We start from the raw sequence: 24,770 nt of genomic DNA, 5'->3' as shown, positions 1-24,770 counted from the left end.
TATATGCATATATATAATAAGCATGTAACACAGTTCATGGTATCATTCCGATAAACAAAATTGAGAGCAGCAGGTACCTCTGTGGGTAAAGGGAAAGGAATGGAATGAGACAGGGCTGCATAGATTTCACTGTAGCCAGAACTTTTTAAAAAGAAGCAAATGTGTGTAAAATATAAGATTGTAAAAGCTGGATGGTGGATACACGGGTATTCACTATATTGTTTTCTATATTTTTTCTGTATGTTTAAATGCTTCATAATAAAAAGGCACAATACAAATAATAGCAATTTTGTTAATGTTTGCTGATAGACAGCTAGCTAGATGAAAGCGAATAAACACATTAATACATGATGGGGATAACTGTTTCCAAATGTAGGAAGAATATTGATTCCTCCAAGGCTTATATTTACTTAATTCTTAGCTATGTATCAGGCACTGTGAGAAATGGTTTACATGCATTAACTTATTTAATCTCCTCCATCCCCCTTATGGAGATAATGCTCCTCCTATTATCATTTCACAGATTGGAAAACTGAGGCTGGGAATGGAATGTAGAGTCCAAGGTCACATAACTAGTAAGCAGCAGAGCCAGGACATAAACCCATATGTGTCTAAGTCTGAAATCTAGGCACTGTGTCTACTGTGAAAAGTTTCACCTTTATTAAACGAGTCAAGATGAAAAGCCACAGAAATTTACCAAGAGCACAAATGGGAAAGATGCAATTTACTGAAGATTTTTAAAGAATCAGGGTGTAAGGAGGACTAAGTAATTGGCTACACACAATTAAAAGTGAGGCCCAAACCAAACCTGTGTGCATAATGAAAATATGAAGGGAAGAACATATAGCATGAGAGATTAACTACAAAGCTAACATTGGCAAGAAAGCCAATATCCCTTAACCCCAAAAACACAGACAGCCCTTTGATAAGAGTCCTCAAACAGTAGATGGACTTTTCAGGCCTTTTAATCAGTTCCCTTGGGTACATTTCACTGGCCCTTCAAGGCTCACCCTTTCTGACTCACTCAGGCTCTAAACTAAGTTCTCCCTCATCTAAACCCGACTCATCTGGCACTGATGATGGTTTTTTTGTGGTACTTTCTACAGGACCAAGTCATCAACTAATTCAGACCACTTACGTTATGCAAGAAGGAATTGTATCTTATGTTTTAGTTGGCATTATTTGATAACAAGTAACAGCCTCCCAGACGTTAAGAACTAAAGGTGGAAGGCAAGGAACCTCTGTAAGGTTTTAAGGGTATCTTACTGAACCCAAGAGCCCGAAACGTAGACAGGCACAAAACATTGGAACAAAAACTGCGGTTACCAGCAATCAAGGCAGCTGTTCTCGTCATCTTTTTATTCTGGGATTGTACAGTCTTGTCTTTTATTCTTTCTGCTTCACATCCATGTCCCAAATGCAACCTCCCAAGACACCGGTTTCCCTGTTCTAAATTCGCAAATCACCTACTTGGCTCCAATTTGACCAGATGTCCACTCCTTGTCCAATCATCTAAACAACTCCTCCCTGAAGGTGGCAGAAGTAATCCTCAGAAAATAGGTCAAAAGTTGGGGAGCAATCCTAGAAATTATCTGCTACAACATTTCATTTCTGTTGTCTATTAATTGGATGCTTAGACTTTTCTTGGAGAAAATAGGCTGAATTTCTCTGATGGCCTTTTCCAACTTAAGGTTGGAGCCACTGAATGCTAAATTCAATCAAAATGAATCTAAAGATTCTCTGGTTGGTTCCTAGAAATGTTAAAATAGGATAGAATTCTACATCAGGTTGTAATTTCCTTAAGATGACACTTTCTGTGCTTCATTCTTTATTTCCATCCTTTCTGACGGGGCAGTCACTTCACTGACATTGTCCACCAGCAATTTAGATTCTATAGTTCTCTTTTCATATTTTTTTTTCCATTAAAAAAAAAAAAACTCCCTCTTTCTGAAGAAGAAAAATCAATGCATGAACTACAAACAATGGAAACCCCCAAGTACTGTCCCCTTCACCACAGAAAAATGTCTTCAGATGTGGAAGGAGAAAAAATTATGAGTTGCTGCTCTAAGCCAGAGGCACTATGATAAATGCTTACATTTTAATCCTCACAACAATCGTATGAGGGATACCATTGTTATCCCCTTTTTGTGGATGATGAAAATTAGGTTGTTTTTTTTTTAAATTTTTTTCAACGTTTTTTATTTATTTTTGGACAGAGAGAGACAGAGCATGAACGGGGGAGGGGCAGAGAGAGAGGGAGACACAGAATCGGAAACAGGCTCCAGGCTCCGAGCCATCAGCCCAGAGCCTGACGCGGGGCTCGAACTCACGGACCGCGAGATCGTGACCTGGCTGAAGTCGGACGCTTAACCGACTGCGCCACCCAGGCGCCCCGAAAATTAGGTTTTAAGAAGGTAAGAAACCTATCTGTTCTCACATATCAAGTAGGTAGCTTAATACGGATTTATAAAAGAAAGAAAGGAATTAAAACCTGGGGAGTGGGGAAAGACTGAAGGAAACCGAGACCTCTCATTCGGCACCCTTTTAATACCGAAAAACTGCATTTAAATATATAATGAAGAAATGATTAAGAATCATGTTACTTAACAGCATATGCAGTTCTTTAAAAATTTCAAATCCAGGGGCACCTGGGTGGCTCAGTTGGTTAAGCGTCTTTACTCTTGGTTTCAGCTCAGGTCACGATCTCATGGTTTGTGGGTCTGAGCCCTGCATCGGGCTCGATGTGCAGAACTTGCTTGGGATTTTCTCTCTCTGCCCCTCCTCTGCTTGTGCTCTCTCTCAAAATAAACTTAAAAAAAAAAAAAAAATTTCAACTCCAGCTTAGAGGTCACTTAAATTTTTATAGTTAATATTTATTAATATAAAAATGTACCCATTTTATGAGAAACTTCAACAATTTTCTCATTCCTTACTCAGCATCTGCCTCCTTTATTCTCTTTACCATCAAATTTAACAGAATAGCTATGCTTGTCTCCATAGCCTCTTCTCCTGTGCTTTCAACCAGTCTTTTACCCAATACTCTCACCGACTGCTTAAAAAGATCAGCAGGCAACTCCTTATTGCCAAAACCAACGGTCTTTTCCTGCTTTGCATCCAACTTAACCTCTCTACTACATTTTATGTTCATCACCATCATGACACCATCTATGGTTTCTGACAACCTCCCTGATGACTCCTCTTTCTCCCAATTCCTTAAGTCTGACCGTTTTCCAAGGGTTCAGGCTTTAGCTCAAACAGATCCCCATGCAGTGTTCAAACATCTTGGATTTAAATGAGAGCTCTTGCATTTTTCTCTAAGACCCAGGATCCAAAAAGATTAGGAACCACTGGTAAAAATTAAATTCTGAACGCCTCTGCAATCTGACCACCTCCTCCAGCTCTTCCACTCCATTCGTCACAAATCCTCGTCATGTGTAACAAATCACACTGTGCCTTTCCTGACGCCATTTCCTCTGCCTTTCCCCAGATCTCTCCATGCAGAATTCTCCCTCCTCTACATTTCTGGAGCACGTTGCATCCGCTGCTGGTATATATTTATCACAATATATACAAATCTATCCAAAAGACCAAAATCAGTATCTTTGGGTCTTCAACACTTTAGAGAAGGTGATTTCACTTAAAATATCAACCAATTCATTTTGTGCTCAGTATCAGACACAAGACTTGCTACTCATTTATGGCAAAAAGTTTTAAACATAGTATTTGGTGAACCAAATAGCTCTTTTACATTAAAAACATTCTTACCAACTTAATTAAAACTAAAAACCAAACGGTTACTAATAGGGTTAAAGCCAAATGCTATTAGTAATAATAACCACAAATTTCAAGCAATATTGAATACAAGATTTTTAATAAAACAAAAATTTTGAGATCAAAGATGCTTGCTCTATTTAAGTGATTCTAACCCAGGAGTGTTTATCAGAACCACTTACGGAGCTATTACAAAATACATATATAGTCTCCATCCCCAGAAATGTAGATTTAGGTAAAAAATGCAGCAAGACCTGTGGACGTTTTAAAATGCTCCCAGCATTTTCTGATGCAATACTGGCTAAAAATGATTTTCTATGAAGTATGTTTGACATGCCTTCAACTTATGAGTACACGTATTTTTACTATTTAAGTATTTCCACTATTTTGAAGTATCTTAAGCATTTTCACTATTTTGCCCAATGTTACTTACAGGGCACCTGACTTTTGCAACGTATTCCTTTAAAGCTTTATGTGCTTTTTGGTTAATTGCATTACTTCTCAAAGTCATTAAGTCTCAAAATACAGAAAATAAAATTTTCTTGTGATATTTTCTTTAAGTTGAGGTATACAGAGTACAGACATCTACCCGACTAGGTGACTACGTTCGAGGAATTATTTGCATGTAAATATACTGAATATGCACCCTCTAGGCCTTCACGAAAATAAAGCAATTGATGAAATACCTACTAAAGAGTATACTTGCACTAAGAAATATACTCTTACACAATACTAAGATTCTAGAACTAGAAAAAAATAGATCAATATATTCAGCACTTTTAAATACAAAAATAGAAATATTTGAAATGACCTAGGCTGAGGCTGAACACTGACTCTTTTGCTAGGTAAAGAGCCACAGCTCACAGACATATTCCTAGTGGGCACTCTTTAAAATCTAAAAGTGTAAATAATTTTTAGGACTACTTAATGTTCTTCATTGTATTCATGCTCCAAGAACTGATAAAATATGCTTGGAAACTCATGGATCAAAAGCACTCTATAAACTTACTGTAAAATTTCAATATTATTTAAAAACATCTCTACTATCACACTCTAGAAAGATTTTTAATCCCCTGACTTAATAGGTATTTTGCTCAAGTGAGCAACCTTCTCACATAATCCTTTTCACACATCTTCAGTAATAAAAAAACTTCTAAAAATTAACTGGAGTTTAAAGATTCAAATTATGATCCTTGTAACTTCAAAATAATTGTACATTCCATTAATTTCTATAATTCAAGTAATAATGCCTATTTCACATCACAAGCTTAAGTCTCACATTTAGGAAAGAAAACTCTGCCTGTGTTTCTGTGTATCTAGAGTTGTCCTATGCATTCAAAGATATTATTGACAGTGTCAGACTGGGCCTGGAAAACAATGGAAATCTTAATCTTCACCCCCACTGGAAACACGTGGAAAGTAACTGGATTTTTCATTTAAAAATATCCAAAATACAGTCATATTGTTAACTTTTCCTTTCCTTTTCACTCTGCCCTTATCATGATTAGACCTACACAAACTCAAAACATAACTTTTTCAACTAACTCGTGCCACGGTTACCAAAGTATGTCTTACGTTATCATTTTCAAGAATCTTCATGTAAACTCACATTTTTAATGAATCAAAATATTCTGCACTGCTTTAACTGCGGAAATAAAAACAAGGTTTGCAAAATGGGATTATTACAATTAATGTGAATCAATGTGGACTTAGAATTAAAAGATTTTTTTTCAAAAGTTTTATTTAATGAGCTCATTTTCAGGAGAAAATCAGTCATCTGCTAGTGCCTCTACTCCTCCCTTTTCAAGTAAATATCCCTTCTCCCAATAATTTCAGTGTCTGAGATCAAGAATCTGTGAAAAAAGGTGAAGAAAAATGAACCATACAGATTTTTCTTACCCCATACCACTGCAAATATTTTAAATGCATAGGAATACAACAAACTCAAAAGAAAAAAAATAGTGTTTTATTAACTACCACACTGTTATAATACACTTTAAACGTACAATAAGGTAGCCTTTAAGTTTGAGGTGGTCTTAAGAATAACAAATGAACAGAATTCCAAATTTTGAAATAGGTGAACTGCTGCAGTTATAGGTATACATTTAGGAAAATTGTATAGCTCTTACAAGACCAGCAATGAAACTTTATTTTGTACATTTTTTAATAATTGAAAATATAAACAATAATTAAAAAATAAAAAGAAAATACACCATAATAAAAAACATACATTTCTCAATTAAATGTACTGGATACATATAAATTTTAAGGGAAGAAGCAAAAAAGGAAAATGGTTGATATTTAAGTGCAGACTGACTACCTAGACAAAAAAAAAAAAAAAAAAGAGAGACTTAAAAAAATATCATAAACCTCTAGTTTTCTATGACTAATATCCATATGGTTGGAGTATCGTCACTATGGAAGTGATTTTATGTTTGCATATGTTATACTTTACTGGTAATTTACATGATGGCTTTTAAGGCCCTGGCAGACATATGGTTTTTGGAAACAAGATTGGATTGAAAAAAAAAAAATCAAAAAAAAAAAAAAAAATCACTGCTAAGACGCAATACACCTTATTTTTTTTGGTCCTCCAATATTCAAGAAAAGGGATAATTCACTTTAACATTTTCTTACCACCCAAATGCCTCAACCTATACATTTTAAACTTTTTTTTTAAACATTGGTTATATTGCCCAACTTCGTTATTGAAAGAATATTAACAAGACATTATTTTGGCAAATTAAATCTTAAACATGGCTTTTCAACAGGATTTTAAAAGGTGACTATCCCTAGAGTTCCATGTTAAAATGTAGTTTTCAAAATCTTACAAGAGTAATGCTTAAAATATTGTACATAGTTAACCTAATTAAAATAATTAGCTTCAAAATGACAAATTGATAAGCTAAGTAAAGCCTACACTATGTAACATTTGCTTGGAAACTTGATTTGTCAGTTATGCATAATAAAAATTCCAGTCATCAAGAAAATTACAAAAATTTTTTTATCATAACATGATTTCTTTCACCCACCAACTTTTTTTTTATCTTACAATAGATAAATACCAACATGTTCTCATTTTTACACTAAACCACACAGGATTGATGCATTTGGTTAGACTACCATTCGCATTGTTAAATTCAATTTTCTCTTTATATAACTTGGTAAAATTTCATTTCTTCTAGATTCCAAAAGTACCTACAAAACCCATGCAATTTTACCATTTTTAATATACTATGGAATATCATACAAAGTAAGGCATTTCAGTGTCATGTATAACCAAGTTACTGTCAATCCAAAAATTTTTGCACATCAATAAAAAGATATCTAAGAACTTAGGAACAATATTCTTCTCACTACTGTATAAAAATAACCACAATGAATAAGTATTTGTGTAATATTTACTCCATTGTCTCGTTTCCAGAAACTGTGACAAGCTGTAAAGGTATTTCAGTGTTGGTAAGGATATCCTGATTGCTGGTGGTGGAAGTATTAACAGTTCCTATCCCTGAAACAGAACCTTGTTGAATATTTGCAAGGATAAGTGTTGTTCCTCCTGCAGTAATCAAAGCATCGTCTCGTGCAGCTTCCACAGATGCCAGCACTGTACTGCTAGAGTGAATACCTTTTTTATTCTGATGTGTTTTAATATGTTTGGCAAGGTGGTCACTTCTCATAAAGCGTTTTGAACATTCTGGACAAACAAATTTCTTCTCACCTGTTAAAAAGAAATTAGGTTACTTAGTTTTTTAAATTCAACATGAATAGACTGATCATCTGCTGAGAAAGAAAATAAGCCAACACTGACAGAGACAGGAAGCAGAGTTCAGTTCCATTAAAAGCGTATTCGTTTCGTGAGCTGTCCTTGCAAGATTTCTCACATAGAGTACTCTTCCCTCAAAATAAATCTGTCCTCTTTACTTCTGAATGAAAAGTGATCTTCGAACTTATAGACTGATATTTGGATACGACTTGAATACCTCAGCTATGCCAATAGTTTGTTTTGAAACATCTGTTAGAAGACACCGTACAGCTAAAAAATGACCATCTGCAAAGAGCACACTGTTTTAAGCTATATTTAAGGTATTATTAGCATGTCATATCCACGATACTAAACCTTTTAAATGTGAATTCAAGGAACTACACAGGGTACTTAAGATTAAAGCAAAAACATAGCCTGTGCTCCAATAAGACTGATAATCCCAGGAATAATGGAGATGGCTAGCTGATGTGATTTTAGCTGGAATAGTCAAGAGCAAGCCTGATATACCATCATGTTATAGTTAATTCAAGACCCTGATGCCTAACTTTATTTCCCCAGTATGAATAAAATCCTTTTTTTAAATACAAAAGACTGACTGAACTTCTATTATGTTGAAGACAACTACAAAAGAGAATTACTGGAGGAAAAGGCAAAAGGCAAATCTAAAAGGAATCCAGAGAGAAATCAAGTAGTAAACAAACCTTGTATTTTGTGATTCTCTTCAAAATTCTTACCTATCTCTTATTTCAGCACCTCCACCTTAAGTAGGTCCTCATCAGACCTCACGCCTGAACTATGCTGCAGTGACACCCTAAGTCATTCCCCCCTCTCCTATCCAGTCAGTCAATGGCAGACAAATCTTCCTTAAATACCAAATCGTATCAGTGTGAAACTTCACCATGACACTAAGTGGTACGGAAATATAAGAATAACTTGCAGATTATGAAATAGATTCTCTACTGCCTAACTTAAAAGGACCTCCATAACATAGCTCTATCCTACTTAACAGAAATGTGCTATATAGAATCTCACCTTCACTCATGGCAAATGGTCTCTCACCTCTTCTATTCACATATCATTCTATTCTTCTGGGAAGGTATTTCCCAAAATTTCTTTTGGAATTAATCCTGAGAGATGCTCCATGGAAAATGGCACAACAATCAAAGGAGGCTGGGAAATGCTACACATACTACATCTCCCAACTTAAGAGATGCACAGTCTTCTTAATGTTCAATTAATGGTCCTAAGAGGTGTTGCCTTGAAGGTAGCTGGACTAAACCCTGTTTAACTCAGTGTTTCTCACATTTATTTGATCACAGACTTTTTTGTCCCCTTTTATGTTATTCCTTTTTATATCCTGATCAAATTCCACAGAGGAAAATTCTGTTACCAGGCCACTTTAAGGTCCCAGCCCACTGCCCAACAATGTCTTACTATCCCATGCAACACTGATCTCTGTCTCTAAGTACACTCGATCTATTTTCTTATTTTGTTTGCTGCAGCTTGAAACAGGTTAAACTCATCTGTCTAACCTGACAAATAAGACAGAAAATAAGTAGCACATGTAATATGTATACTACCAAATACTTCACAGGTTATTTTATATATTTAAAGACAATGTAGAAGGTGTGAAAGTAGAGTGAGAGACAGCTTATTTGCTTACTCTAACAGAGAACCTGGATTTGAATCCAGATCCAGAACCAACACTTTCATTTCACAATAAGCTTTATTGTGACTATAAATATATATTTTTCAATTCTTCAGTGTTGAGCATAGACTGATGAACACCTTGACCATTATATGGTAGCAGGAGAAAACTCTAAGATACATTAAGTTAGGATTTAGTTGGAGTCACTCCTAGGCTCATTTCATGTAACAACCCCACAATACCATGAAAAACAATCAAACAGAAGAGTTCTTCCATCAATAATGCCCTGGTTATTCCTCATTGAAATGTTTTTTGCTTACCTCACAGATACTAAAACAAGAAAAGGTAAAATACTTCAATTTATCAGAAAAAAAAAGAATTATTCTTTAGCATGTTGAAGAAAAATAAAGACAGATCAAGAGTAAAAGCAGACAACTAATTTAAAAGGTTAACATAATAAACAAGAATTGCATAAATGTGGCTTAAGACATTAAACAACGTTACAACAAAACAAAAAAAGCTAACTATATAAAAAAAAAAGCTAACCAAAGTCTGCATAAAATAAAATGTTATTTTACAAGATAAACCATATTGGCTTATTTGGAATTACTGTTCTTAAATTGGTATTACTGAAGATAAAAATTGAATGTAACTAGTCATATTTTAAAAGATTCAGATCAGTAAGATGTGGGGGGGGGGGGACTTCAAGATACTATGCCCTATAAGTCATTTTTTTTTTCAGTGAAAAGTAAATATTAGTAACCTGTATGTGTTCTTCTGTGCCTCTGTAATTCATCACTTCGAGTAAATCTTTTACCACAGAACATCCAGTTACAAACAAAAGGACGCTCCCCAGAATGCCAACGCAGATGAGCTCTCAGATGTGAGGTCTTCCCATAGACTTTACCACATCCTGGTATATGACAAATGTGTTGCTTCTTTTTTCCAAGATTGGTACCTCTAAAAAACACACAGAGAATAATATATACTTCTATGGAAATATTCAAGTAAACATTACTACTTCTATATTCCCAAGCTGAATTTCAAATCGAAGACGTTAACGCCATGAGGTCAATCAGAAACCAAGACCATTTAAGATCAATTTGAATTTTTAAAAATGTGTGTGTGTGTGTATATATATATGTGTGTGTGTATATATATATATATATATATACACACACACATATATATCTCTAACATGTAATATCACATTATTAATTTTACTTCAGATTTAATGTGATTGCTGTCCAAATGTAAACATGCTCAAGAATTATATAATTTAAAAGGACATTTCACAAAGAAATGATTCACAAAGAAAGATTGTACAAATAAAGCTACTTAAGTATTCTGTCAGAACCATTCACAAATTCAATGCATAGGCCCAATCCATGTCCTAGTGGTATAAGAAACTAAATAGTCTCTTCAAAGTCACAATGTCAGCTAATTTAAAAATTAAATAAACCAAGAAATGACTACATAACCAATCACAGCTACAATAAAAACGATAGGCACCTTAAGCAGACTTTAAATTAACATGACTTAAGCATATTTATTCCTTTATTTGTATAGCCACACCCTGAATATACACGGAGACTTGGGAGAAAATCGTAAAAAAAAAAAATCTAGACAAAGCTACTGTCATAGCTCCCTTAGCACTACAGAAAATAAATATAAATCAAAATTATCTTTACAGTTAAAATTCCTTTCATATTAACCATGCAAAGATACCCCAAATTACACATCAGAGATATAATAAAATACAGTTTCTCCACAGCATAAAATTTGACATTTGTTACATTTCAGTATTTGATACCAAGAACAGGGTTTGGGAGATATGTGCTTAGATGAATGAACACAGGTATTTTAGCCTAAGCAAGAAGAAAACTTTCTTGATTCCAGAACTGATATTCAAATAGTATTAAACACTATAGAAAGTGTTATTTCCCAAGCTTTAAAAAAAAAAAAAAAAAAAAAAAAATTGGGCTGGTTACTAAATAAAAATGAGTTTATAAAAAATATGACACTTTAGACTCACTGTCAAAATCATATAAACTCTGCAATGTTTCCGAGATTACAAAAAGGTACATTTAAGACCCCGCCGCCCCGACTTCCCCTCCTCCCCCAATCTCATAGTCTAGGTATATAGCCTGTAAACTGTCCATAAGCCTGAAAATCCTCCTTTATATATTATACCTAGCGTTTTTCAATTTTTACTGGAAAAATGCATATTTCCCCACATTTATATTTTAATGTACTCACACTCAGTAGCATGTGAAATTGCCATAGGACAAACAGTGCTAAACGGTGCAGTGCTGGCTGTTAGATGCCATAGGTGTTCTGAACAGGGAGACATCAATGTGGGCTCCAGTAGTTAGAGAAGGCTTCGTGGAAGAGGTGGGTAGGATTTAGATAGAAAGGAGGGAAGGCATTCCAGGCAGAGGAATAGCATAAGTAAAGACAAGGAGGAGTCATGCTGTTGTCTTAAGGGCAAGGACGTCATAATCTAACACAATTCTAGTTTCTGCTCCAGTCCACCCCCAATTTCTATAACTCTCTTCCAAGAGCTGAGTTGAGTGAAACAGGTTTTTCTGGCTCACCTGCAATGCCAAAGTATTAACCAAAGCCAATATTTCATTTAATTTAGTTTTTAAAATTTATTTTATTCTTACACAGCCCTAAGAAAAAAGAGTAATGTTTGTGGTTATTGGTGTACAAACCAATTTCACATATTGTGTTCACCATAGCAATTTCACAGAGAACCCAATTCAGTTCACTCTTGTACTCATGACTTCTTGCCTCTATGCTAAGTGTACCACTCAGGTGAATCCATGTGCTTTTATAAACTCAAAAGTGCTAAATACTTTACTAACTAAACAAAATTTAGCTTGAGAGCACTAACAAAGCACAAGATTGTAACAAATTACAGCAACAAATCTGGGTTCTCAAAGAACCAAAGAGCTCGAGAGAGGTATTTTCAATTGAATTTTAAGAAAATGAGAAATACTATTTGAAAATGGGACAGGCATCTGGGGGGGGGGGGGGGGAGATGGGGACAGGATGCACACAAATATATCTAATTTAAGGGAAAAGCCTAACACCCGGGTCCAAATTTCTATTTAAAAAGGAAATTTTATTCAAGATAAGATCTAGATATGTTAGATATGGATTTATGACACGTGATGTGAAGGAAAAGAACTTTCTCAACAAATAAATATAAAGGTAATAATAAAAGATTTAGTCGTAAGTTTTCTTCTTGATTTACATAATCAAACCACTAACACCTATACCACCTAGAAAAAACAAACAACTTTGAGTTTCTATTCCTAATTGCCTAAACTTGTTCTCAATAGTTTAGCAATGACAAGACAGAGTGACACAATAAATAATGCTAAATTCTCAGTATGGGAATTAAGAAAAGTGAAGTAAATCAAGTACTTTCTTTTGCTTGGAATGGAAGAAATGAGACACCAACTGAAATTGCTGACAGATTTTGCAAAATAACTTAATTTTTAAAATATGGACTGATGTTTAATCCACACAAACCCCACATAACAATAATGCTTTTAGAATTTATTCTACTTTATTAAAATTACCTGCCTCTTCCACTAGAGTAAAAAGTTTCTGAGGGCTGGTTCTGCTTAATACATATTGGTTAAATGCCCAGATGAATACAATTTTTAAATATTTAACTATATTTTACACCTTGCTCAAGAAGGTAAACAAAATTTTGTTCTCTGAATATTCCACTTGATATATGTGTATTTTTAATAGCTGAGGGAAAAAAGGCCAATATTCTAAAATGTTTGAAGTACTGCCCACCTCACCTTTGCAGAACCCTTTAGAATGCTCTGGATTTACTATATGCTATGCTTCTATTAATTAGATGCAACAACTGTTAATGATACAATTTTGCCTGTCATGTATATATCAGTTGAAGTTTGTTCAAATGAGCTCTAAGAAACAATAGTTTTTTTTCGTAAGAACTTCCATTTTGATTGCTTAGAATAATTTTAAAAAATGAACTCACAAAAGTTCTAGAAAAAATAAGTCTTTTTTTTAAGGTATTTCATAAAGACTGATTCACTAAAACTTTTGTGCATAAAACAAAGTTTGCAAAGTTTTAAGTGGTAGAACTCTTCTTTTACTTGTATAACAATGCATTATACAAACCACTGACAAAGTTGAAAGGCAATGTAAAACTAGGAAAAAATATCTGCACATATGATGGTTAAACACACGAATTAACAGATTCACAAAAGACAATTCACAAAAGAAATCTTAAAATGGTAAAATAACACACCAAAAAATGTTCAATCTCACAATGTAACAAAAAATATACTAAATGAAATAATAATGAGGAATTATTTTTCATATCAGACTTCAAAAGGTATTAAAAAAATGATGAAATCCAGTGTTGGCAAGGGTGTGGGAAAGCAGATACTTTCATACACCACTGGTAGGAGTATAACTTGAAACAGATAGAAAAGCAGACAATTCCCTTCGATCCAACAATTTCACTTCTGCCAACTTACAGTGATGAAGTAATCAGACAAAGGTGCAAAAATGTATGTGTAAGATTAGAATGACAGCAATAAACTCTCAAAAAAGATGTTAAATTCTTACGCATCCACACAACAATATTAACAGCCATTAAAAACTTGATGTAGACTCTATACAGACTTGGAAATATGGTCACAAAAATTTTCAAAATAAGAGCAGACATGTAAACAGTGAGAATGATTCCACTTTAAAAGATATGTAAAGTCTGAAAGGATATATACAAAAATGTTATAATGGTTATCTTGACATGGGGTAGAAGTTTGGTATTGTTTTAATATTCTTCTAGATTTCTGAATTTTTATGAGCACATATTAGTTTAATAAATACAAATCTAAAGGAAGTTCATTTTCAAGAAAATGCGTTAAGTAAAATATAGGCCAGATCTTGACCCTCAATTAGATTGGACTTTCACGAACAAATTTATCTTTAAAGTTCCTCTAAAAAGGAGAGTAAATTTCAGAGAAGTTATTGTCTAACCAAACTTAAATTGGCCAAAACATGTCAAAGAATAAATAATATTTCAAACAAATAATTACCCAGTAAACAAAAATACCTAAGGATCTGATATAGAAGCAAATCCACTCAAGAGGTAGTAAGTACAGTTTAGTGGTTAATGGTCTGGAGTAAGAAACTGGGTCTAAATCCCAGTTGCATGTTGCTCTTAAGAATCATTCAACCTCTCTGTGCCTCATTTATAAGACTTTCTAACATCTAAAACTCAGTAAGCCCTCAATGTTAGCAGTTATTAGTCATTGTTACCATCATTGTGAATGGGCTGGCCAATGTACAAATCAACTAATGACACCAACTCGAAGGCAGATAGGCTCTATTTCTATTAGCTTAAACTCATTAACTGTGTTAATAGTATATTTTGTCTATTTATGGCATATTTCTGAGAGAGACGTGTTAAGGCTTTTCACTATGACTAGGGATTTGATTAGTATGTCATTAAGAGTCGTATCAGTTTCTGCTCTCTATATATTTCAATGTTATGGGGGGAAAGTATCATAACTATTAAATCTCCTTTGGTGAAAACTTCGTATTATTAAGAAACCTACCCCTATTTAACCATGTGATGATTTTCACCCTGATCCTTCGTTGTCTGACAGTAACACTGCTATCCAAGTTTTCTTGTTAACATTTGCCTAATAAATCTTTTTCCACCCCTTCAACATTCCTGTGCCAATTTATCTGAGATGCTCCCTATAATTAACATAAGGCTGGATTTTGTTTTTAAAATACAATCTGAGTTTCAAGGTCTTAATTATTAAGCTTAATCCATCCACATTTAATATAATCAGTGATCTGTTTTGAGTTTTTCCTGTCATGTTATTCTGCCTTAACATTTATTTTTTTAAAGTACAGAATTAAAATACTACAGTTCCACTTTCTTAAAAAATTCCATCATTAAGGCTTATTATTCATTTCTGTTGAAAATAGAAAATGTTTATGCTTATCAACTATTTCTGAACTTATTTTTATATAACTGCTATTCTCAAGCTAAAAATCAACTCTTTATCTGTATTTAGGCAAATCTCATTGCTGGTTTGCAAATAGGCTAATTTCTCATATGGGCCTGTTAAATGGCATCTGTTACATTTCTTTTTAAGGCAAATTAAGTAACTTTAGTTTTAAAAAAGGCACTTCGATCTGAAAATTCTATCTTATATATTTTGTCCCCTAACTTTTTCTACCACACTCATACAGACATACACACAAAATGATCATGTAATGAGAAATTTCCCATAATTAAGTGATACCGCATGCAGTATTTCAAAAATTAGGGTGATGATATTAGCAGTGTTAAAAAAAAAAAAAGAGTATGTTTCATGTGTGCATACCTCCCACCACCTTCTTTACAGTTGGGACAGGTGCAAGCTACCCTTCGAAGTCTTTTTCCTTCTTGATGTTGTTGGTCCCCTTCTTCATCTACCACCTGCACTCTTAAGTGTGTTAGATCATTGGTATTCAATGTAGAATCACCACTGAGCTGCCACTCTTCAGGATCAGGTTCTTCTTCCTTGATCCTAATATCTAAAGAAAAAAGCAAATACAGATGAGAAGCAGCCCACTGGCCCAAAAAGCATGAGATGTGAGCCTCTCTAAGGTAAAGTGAATACTATGTAAAAGTCAAAAATCATGTCTTTGGAACATAACCATTGGTCCTAAACATAATCATTGGTTCTCATTTCTATCTTACTCTAAATATCAAAGAATTCAGCCAAAAAGAGAATAAAGCGAGCATGAGAGCTTGCTTTTTAAAAGATTTATTAAGAAAAGTAATTTTCATATGTGGAATTTAAGATACAAAACAGATGAACATAAGGGAAGGGAAGGGAAGCAAAGATAATGTAAAAACAGGGTGGGGGACAAAACGTAAGAGACTCTTAAATACAGGGAACAAACAGGGTTGCTGGAGGGGCTGTGGGTGGGGGGATGGGTTAAATGGGTAAGGGGCATTAAAAGGAGGACACTTGTAGTACTAGGTGTTATACACAGGGGATGAATCACTGGAATCTACTCCTGAAATGATTATTACACTACATATGCTAACTTGGATGTAAATTAGAAAGAAAGAAAGAAAGAAAGAAAGAAAGAAAGAAAGAAAGAAAGAAAGAAAGAAAGAAAGAAAGAAAGAAAGACTTTTTTTTTTAAGCAAGCTAAGGCTAAATCACAAGCAATCTGAAACTTCAATTATATACTCGTTCAGCTAATCAATAAATCCAACAGTCAATTCAGATTGGAGCAAATTCTAAAACCCTTCACAGCCTATATCAATCGTTCCTATCAATAGGTACTATGGGAATGCAAAAGAAGGGATCATTCACTTGAAACTGTTACTCACAAATCTAACCTTTAAATTAAGTCATCATTACTAAAATATCTATAATGGCCACAATGTCACTATGGAAGGAGACAGAAATATGAGAGACAGTTTCTATTTTCAAGGAGTTTTATTACAAACCAGATTGGGAAACAAAATGAGGAGGCAATGGTAAGGAAGAATGGACATGGCAGGAAGTTGTGTCATTTTCTCAGCAGAGCCAAACATCTTTATATCGATAGTGATACAATATCATTTTCTACATGAAAACGAAGAGGTTTTTCATCTCAGAAAACTTTTTTAAAGAAACAATACAGGATTTAAAACAAACACTGAATATAACCATCTTTGGTAAAGCAAATTCTCACAGATTTTTATTCTGATTTATGTAGTAAACTAAAAATCTTAATGGAAAATTATTATTTTAAATCCAAAATTAGTCACTAATAACTGGGGCAAAAATAGCTTTAAAAAAATCAAATGTGTCTTGTAACTGCTGAATTTAAACTAATGAAAACTAGAATGTATAACCAACAACCAAGAAAAACACCTCAAACAGTGTAAAACTAGTTTATTTTATCAGGATAACCACAACAAAGTATCGGGAGGAAAGTAGGAAGAAAGGGAAGCATGGCATGGGCAACAGGGTACAGAGCAGTGCCATTCACCAAAATAGGAAATACCGGAGAAAGACCAAGTAGAATTAAAGAAGGACAGTTAATGAGTTCAAGGTTCAAGACCATGGAGTCTGAACGAGTACAGAAGCAGGACCTATACCTTTGGAGCTCAAAATAGAGGCAAGTGCTGGAGATACAGAAATTATCGGTATATATACAGTGATGGGAGTCTTTCCAAAGAAGTAGGTTAGATCACTCCACGACTATAAAGAGGATGAGAAAAGAAAGTAGCCAGTGAGGAATACAAACATTTAGGGAACAGGCAAAAGAGGAGGAACCTGCAAAGGTAATTAGTATCCAGGAAAATGTGCTACATCAATGAAAGAATGTGTTTCAAGAAAGAAAGGAAGTGGTCAACATCAAATACTGCAAATAAGTTAAGAAAGAAACTAAGAAAGTGGGCAAGAAGTGAGAATGTGTTTAATAACAAGAACAGACAAGTTTTTCAAGAAGTCTGGTTTAAGAGAGAGACAAAAATATGGCAATAGACGCTTGAGAGGACCAAAGAGGAGAATTAAGGGGAGGGAGTGTTTTGTTTTATTTTTAAAGACACAAAAAACTTGAACATGTTTAAATGCTTATGAGAAAGATCTATTACAGAGAGACTGGTTGAAAATACAGGATTTTGAAACCCCTAAAAAGTGAGGAGGGGATGATGACCCATAGACCCTACAAGTTCAGCTGATGGAGCACAGCCACAACTCCCTCTATTACATGAGGTAAGAAAAGATACAAGCACATTCGTTCATACCATAAGTAATTAGCTGCTATGTGCTGTGAACAATGCTAGACTCCAGATGCAGAGAGAATTCGATGGCTAGAAATTGAAGGAAAATTGGTTTCTATTTCCTCAGTGAAAAGATGAAGAATTACACTATATATAAAATTCCTCCAAATACACAACATAAATGTGTATTGACTTCTGTTCCTTTATAATCTGATGCCCATCTGTATCACTATGACCAGATACATAAGTACTTGCACAAATATTGCATAATACTAGCTTTGTAAGTTAAAGAAAAGACATAAGTACATGGATACCACATATCCAGAGTAGAGTAAGTTTGAAGTCCACACATGAGGCAGTTTATCAGATGTTTTTAAAGCTGCTCATCTTACATTATTTGTGATGAGGCAGCAGGTAAAAAGGAGGACAAAATACTAATATCAAGGATGGATAAAGCAGTCTAGACAGACAGAAGACTTGAAGACACCAAAGAGAAGAAAAAAACAGCAATTGATGAGAGAGGGCAAGAATGAAATGCAACTTAACTGAGGGAATGAAGATATTATATAGCACGTTCCTGCCCCCCATTGCTAGTTCTCTTACTGGAACCTACAAAATACGTTTAAACATTGTGTCGTGGACATAAATACTCACAATTTAGTGTCCTTTCTTACTGAATCTGAATACAGCACAAGCAAAAATACTTCACATGTAAATTGAACCCATCTTGTCCACCAACCAACCTTCTCCTGGCATCTCCTTTAGTTGACAGCATTACAAGTCACCTAATTTTTCGGACTATCAACTCTAGCAGAGTCCTGTCAGTCCATTCCCAGCCTCTCATCTTCCTCTTTTGCTAATCCATCTTCTCCACAGCCTCTAAAATGTTCTTCTTAAATAAAAATCTAATGACATCACCTTCCTGATAACCATACTTACACTAATTCTCTATTTTCTACAGTATAAAGACCACACTCATTAACTTGGTATTCAAGAATGTTCTCAACCTGGCCCCAACCTGGTCTTCCAAACCTCACTATTAAAAACACTGAAATTCTCAGGGCTCCTGGGTGGCTCAGTGGGTTAAGCATCCGACTCTTGATTTTGGTTCAGGTCATCATCTCACAGCTCATGGGATCAAGCCCCACACACATCAGTGGGAGCCTGCTTGGGATTCTCTCTCTACCCCTCTTCCACTTGCACTCTCTCCCTCAAAATAAAAAAAAACAAACAAACAAACAAAAAAAAAAAAAAAAACAGTGAAATTCTCACCATTTTCAGAATACATGCCCTCTCTCAACGTCACTCCTTTGTGTGTGCATCTTGCCTGGACTGTTTTCTATCTCTTTTCCTTTTTCATCGAACTAACCTCTATTTATCCTTAAAGGCTACTTCAAATGTCATCTCTTTTATATATACTTATGGTAGAATTATATTTATTGGCTCATACATCCCTTTAGATATTGAGTGCTTCACTCCAAAGTGCTCAGAAAATACAATCTGACTAAATGAACAAAAACTTCCCTAAGGAGGAACTTCCAATATAGGCAATAATCTACCTGGAGAGACTTTGCCCTCTGCTTTTCTGTGCTCCTTCTATCTGCAAATAATACATAAAGAGAAGTGTTTTTTTTATAAGATTAAAAGTCATTTCATAGGGACAGGACCACTAAGTGTTCACTAAAAATAATAGATTAATTGCCCAAAATGTGTTACACCAATTTTAAATCACTCCACTTGTTCATACGCAATCTGGGGTATTTTAGAATCTTAATGATAAAATTAATTAATCCAATAAATTGGAAATAATTCCCCTTTGCTAACTGCATATCATTTTAATTACAGACACCTTAAAAATAAGTCTCCAGTACTAGGCAGTCAAGGTTACATCTTCCTCAATAGCCGAGTGTAGACGACAGAAAAATATTTTTTACTGTGCTCTATTAATGTCTTACGTGTGGTACCTAATCATTCTTAGAAATCTATTTATAAGGCTCAGAGGAAAGGGAAGTAATAATCCATCAAAATAGATCATACAAGTATGAAGAAGTACCCAATATTATTAGGTATCAGGAAAATAAAAAGCAAAATCACAATGAGGTATCATACCACCACAATGGCTAACATTCAAAACAGACCAGGCCAACTGTTGGCAAAGTAGTGGAATAACTAAAACTCTCCCACACTGCTAGTGGGTGTATAAATCGGTATAATTTTAGAAAACCTTTTGACCACATCTTCTAAAACTAAACCTATGCATACCCTATAACCTAAGCAATTTCACTCCAACAGAAATGCATACACTAAAAATTCACCCTAAATGAAACAATTCCAATGTCCACCAGTATTAGAATGGAAAATAAATCATAATATATTCATTCATACAGTTAAATGTGTTAAAACAATGAAAATTAACAACCTATATGCAACAGGAATGAATGTCACAAACATAATTTAAAACAAAAGGCTCACATTTTTTCTCTCTCTAGAAATTCTATTTTTATATAAAGCTTATTAACACAGGTAAAACTACTCTACAGTGACTGCCTATCTTTAAAAAGGGGTAATAACTGGGTCTAAGGAGATTGCTGGTTTGTTGATAATGTCCTATATTTTAATCTGGGTAATTTTTCCTAGGTGTTCATTCTATACAAATTCATCAAGGTACACACATATGATTTTACATTTTTCTGAATGTGTATTATACTTCAATATAAATATTATTCTAAATAAAAAATTTTTTGAGTAATCTATAGATTACTTAGGAATTCTGTGTCAATCAGCTTCTTTTGTTGCGGCTTCATCTGTAGTTCCTTATAATCAACTAACACCTTCCCCCAACATAGGAATTTAAAACAAAACAAAACAAAACAAAACAAAACCTTTAAGAGATGAGTGTGCTCTAAAAATTAAGTCCATAAACTGAAGTTTAGAATATAATATTATTCACTCAACAAGTATGTGAGTGACAATAATGTGCCAGGCACTGTTGTAGGTTCTAAGGATAAACAGTTAATACAACAGTTACCTTCATCAAGTTTCCTATTTAGTTGCGAGAAGACAGAACAATTAAGTAAATACACAGCATTTTAGGTGATAAAGTGTAATGAGAATGGTAAAGAGAGCAGGAAGTGAAAGGAGTGAAATACTAGCTGTTTTAAATAGAGGGGTCAGAGAAAACTGCCTGGAGGCAAAGGATGAGCAAGGTGGAAGAAAGTATTCTGGGCAGAAGGAAAAGCAAGTTGGATGCATGTTTGGTGTATTCAAGGAAAAGCAAAGAGGCCTGTGTGGGTAGAATGAAATGAATATGGAGAAAGTGTAGTAAGAGATAAGATCACAAAGTAAAAATGTGGAAGAGGAGGAGAGATGATCATATATGATGTTACACATTGCATATTACCTCACAGACCATTATAAGGACTTTACATTTCATTCAGAGTGAGGGAAGCCACCAAGGCATTAGGAGTAGAAGGGTGATATAATTTAAATTACATCTTACTAAAATAAATTCGGTATCACTCTGGATGCTGCATTAAAGAGACTGTTGGGAACAAGGGCATAAGTAGGGAAACTAATTAAATTAGGAAGCTAATACATAATTACCAAAGCAAAAGATGACAGTGGCCTAAAATTAAGGTGTTATTGAGGAAGTAGTAAGGACTGGCCAGTCAGGTAGAGTCCATGACATTTGCTAACAACCTGTTTATTACTAACAGGTTTTTTTGTGAGGTGTTGAGAACAAGAAAGGAGTTAAAGACAATTCTAAGGTTTTTGTGCTGTGTAATAAAAGAGATGGAGCTGCCATTAACTGAGATAGGGTAGACTGGAAGGTGAAAAGATTGTGGGAGAAGGGTGCCAATCAGGCCCCCATTTTTGGATATGAAAGTTTGGAGGTGCCTATGAAATAACCAAATGATGATGCTCATCAGGCAGTTGATGGCTCTGGAGTTCAGGCAAAAGCATGCCCTGCAGATATAAATTTGGACATCCATCAGCATACACAGCTGATTATTGAGAGTGACTTGGAATGGAATACAGATAAAAGGAAACCCTGGGCACTTCAACGTTCACAAGTAGAGGAGACTAAAAGGAACCAGCCAGAGACACGAGGAAACTAGTGTCCAGAAAGCAAGTGAAGCAGTCATTTCAAGAACATAATCATAGGTGTCAGTGCTTGATGAGTCAGGTAAAATGAAGACTGAGAAATGACTTTTGGATGTAAAAGTGTGGTAATCACTGGTGATCTTGACAAAGACTGTTGCAGTAGAGAAGTTAGGACACAATCCTGCCTAGAGTAGATTGAAAGAATGAAAGATGAATTGCAAACAAGTACATACGACACTTCCCAAGAGTTATGCTGGGAAAGCAAGCATCCTAAGAATGTCACTGAAATTCCTAAGCTAGCCAACAAAGGCAGATTTAGCATGTCTAGTAGCAAATACATGTATTAATATATACTAACAATATAAAAAATGAATATGCTTAAAAAAACAAATGTGCTTATTTGAAAGGACTTTGGGTACATAAGAAAAAACAAGTTTAAATGCAAAAAAAAACTGAAGCAATATAAATAGAAATTCTCAAAGAGGGGTGCCTGGGTGGCTCAGTTGGTTAAGCATCTGACTGTTGATTTTGGTTGTCATGATCTCATGGTTGGTGGGATCAAGCCCCATGCCAGGCTCCGCACTGACAGCATGGAGCCTGCTTGGGATTCTCTCTCTATTCCCCTCTCTCTCTCTGCCTCTCCCTGCTGGTGCACATGTGCAACGCTTTCTCTTTCTCTCAAACATTAAAAAAAAAGAATGTTAAAATAAACAGCACTTTTTTTTTAAGTTTATTTATTTATTTATTTTGAGAGAGAGAGCAAGTGGGGGGTGGGGGGGGGGGGGGGAGGAGAGAGAGAGAATCCCAAGGGCTAGAACTCACAAACCCCAAGATCATGACCAGAGCCAAAATCAGGAGTCAAAGGCTTAATCAACTAAGCCCAGGTGCCCCAATGGCACTATTTTCAAAATTATATTTATTCTCTACCTCAAAATGTTTAAATTTCCTTTTCATCTGGCTTGGTATATGGCAGTATTGTCTCACGTTTATGGTTGTTTTCATGGCCTACCATAATAAAACAAAATAGGAAGGAAGGGAGGGAGGGAGAAAAAGAGAAAGAGAAAGGAAGGAAGGAGGAAAGAAAGTTTGGCTGCTTTTGTGGATTAGGAAGATAAAGCCAGCCAGTGGTCTCCAAATCTTTGATTGGCACTATTAGTAAAGCTGTGAATATGCACCCCATAAATATTAAGCATATACACTCTAATTGACTATAAAATATTAGAAAACAAATACATGTAAGAGATTAACAATTTTAATTTTATTGTTAATTACAATGGCTCAATATTAGATAATGCCACAACAAAATATTTAGGGCAAGATTCAATGTTATCAATAGCAGATAGAAAGTGACTACTCTGCCATTTTCTTAGGTGTTCAGTGATAACTTCATTTTCTTTGCTAGTCAATGCATGGCTTCTTTACATGGATATTAAAGACACTTGTCCACTTTAAAGGTTATTTAGTTAAAATCAGAAAATATAAATTCATTCAATTCAAGGATATATAAATAGCAATATGCAGCATCGTGCTAAAAGCATGTAAAAAGAGAGAGTGAGCAGGCATATCATATGTAACACAGAGCTGACATGGAATCAATGAAGGCACCAGTGGTAATCTGTATGTATAATCAATATTAGTCAGGCATTAATAACCCAGGACATGCATAGATTTCTATTAAAAATATTACCAGAAAATGCTAAACGCTTCCTCCTAAGACTATTTATCAACAGAGCTAATAGAATATTTAAGATACATTCTTAACTGGTTTATCAAGTCTGGAATATGCATATTTAATTTAAATAAATAATACTAGATAAATATGAATTACCATACTGTTGATAAAATGAGATATTCTCCTTTATCAATAGTATATCATTAGGATTTTTGTTGTTCTTATCAAAGGCTTTCATATTCTGCCTTCAATTTTTTAAGCTCTGACGAAATTATTTCATTTGATTCTAAAGTTTATTTTATTTACATTTTCCCTTTAATCAGTTTCACCTGCCATAAAAAAAAATCACCTGAACAGAATTATAGGATAATCCTACAAGATCTCATATATTATTTTAATTAGATTTTCACATTCATAATTATTCAGATTCCTAAGGATATGTGAGAGCTACCAAGTCTCTTTTTCCAATTTTTCTTTCAAGGAGCTAGTTCTAAACTCCAGCCATTGATTCCTAGAAATATAACTGTGCTAGTCTAATCAAAAGAAATTAACACTTTAGGGGAAAGTTTTAAAACCAAACTTTATTCCTTTACTTATTTTAAACAAAATATATGTACATATATTATCTGTGCTTTAACATGAAGCAATCTCTTTCCCACAAATCCTATCTCTCTAAACCTAGATTATTCTTCTATGACTGCTCCCTTCCCCCTACTTAAAATTAATCTTTCATCTCTACTAATCTTTTTCAAATCCTCCCCTTCTCTTTTTTATAGCAGTTTTCAGAATCATCTTCGAAGCTTTTCTACCCAAGTGGAGATTATACAATAGGATTATTCATCCTAGTAAATATAGACAAGAGAAGCTTTTATCAGATACACACACAAATGTAAACATAATTAGAAATAACTGATTTTCTAATATGCCTCATAGAAGACTTCACTTGATAACCATACCACAAATATATGAGAAAAAGGCTATGTGACTTGCAATTAATATACTATAAACAGTAAAATATTAAGTC

General features: G+C 34.4%; 1 protein-coding gene across 1 annotated transcript in view; it reads right to left on the bottom strand.

Moving 5' to 3' along the window:
* Positions 1-5,715: 5,715 nt before the first annotated feature.
* Positions 5,716-24,770, bottom strand: part of SP3 (Sp3 transcription factor) — a 59,067-nt gene continuing 40,012 nt past the window's right edge. The window contains exons 5-7 of the mRNA XM_053907635.1: positions 15,584-15,776; positions 9,946-10,142; positions 5,716-7,489 (exon numbers count right to left, since the gene is read on the bottom strand). Coding sequence (XP_053763610.1) covers positions 7,173-7,489; positions 9,946-10,142; positions 15,584-15,776 — 707 coding nt within the window. The 3' untranslated portion in view covers positions 5,716-7,172. The remainder of the gene's footprint in view (positions 7,490-9,945; positions 10,143-15,583; positions 15,777-24,770) is intronic.

Source organism: Panthera pardus, unplaced genomic scaffold (assembly GCF_024362965.1).
Source record: "Panthera pardus isolate Hobbes unplaced genomic scaffold, ASM2436296v1 HiC_scaffold_10, whole genome shotgun sequence".
In the NCBI taxonomy this organism is placed as follows: Eukaryota; Metazoa; Chordata; class Mammalia; order Carnivora; family Felidae; genus Panthera; species Panthera pardus.
The sequence above is the reverse complement of the archived record's forward strand: the minus strand, read 5'-3'. Positions and strand labels throughout refer to the sequence as shown.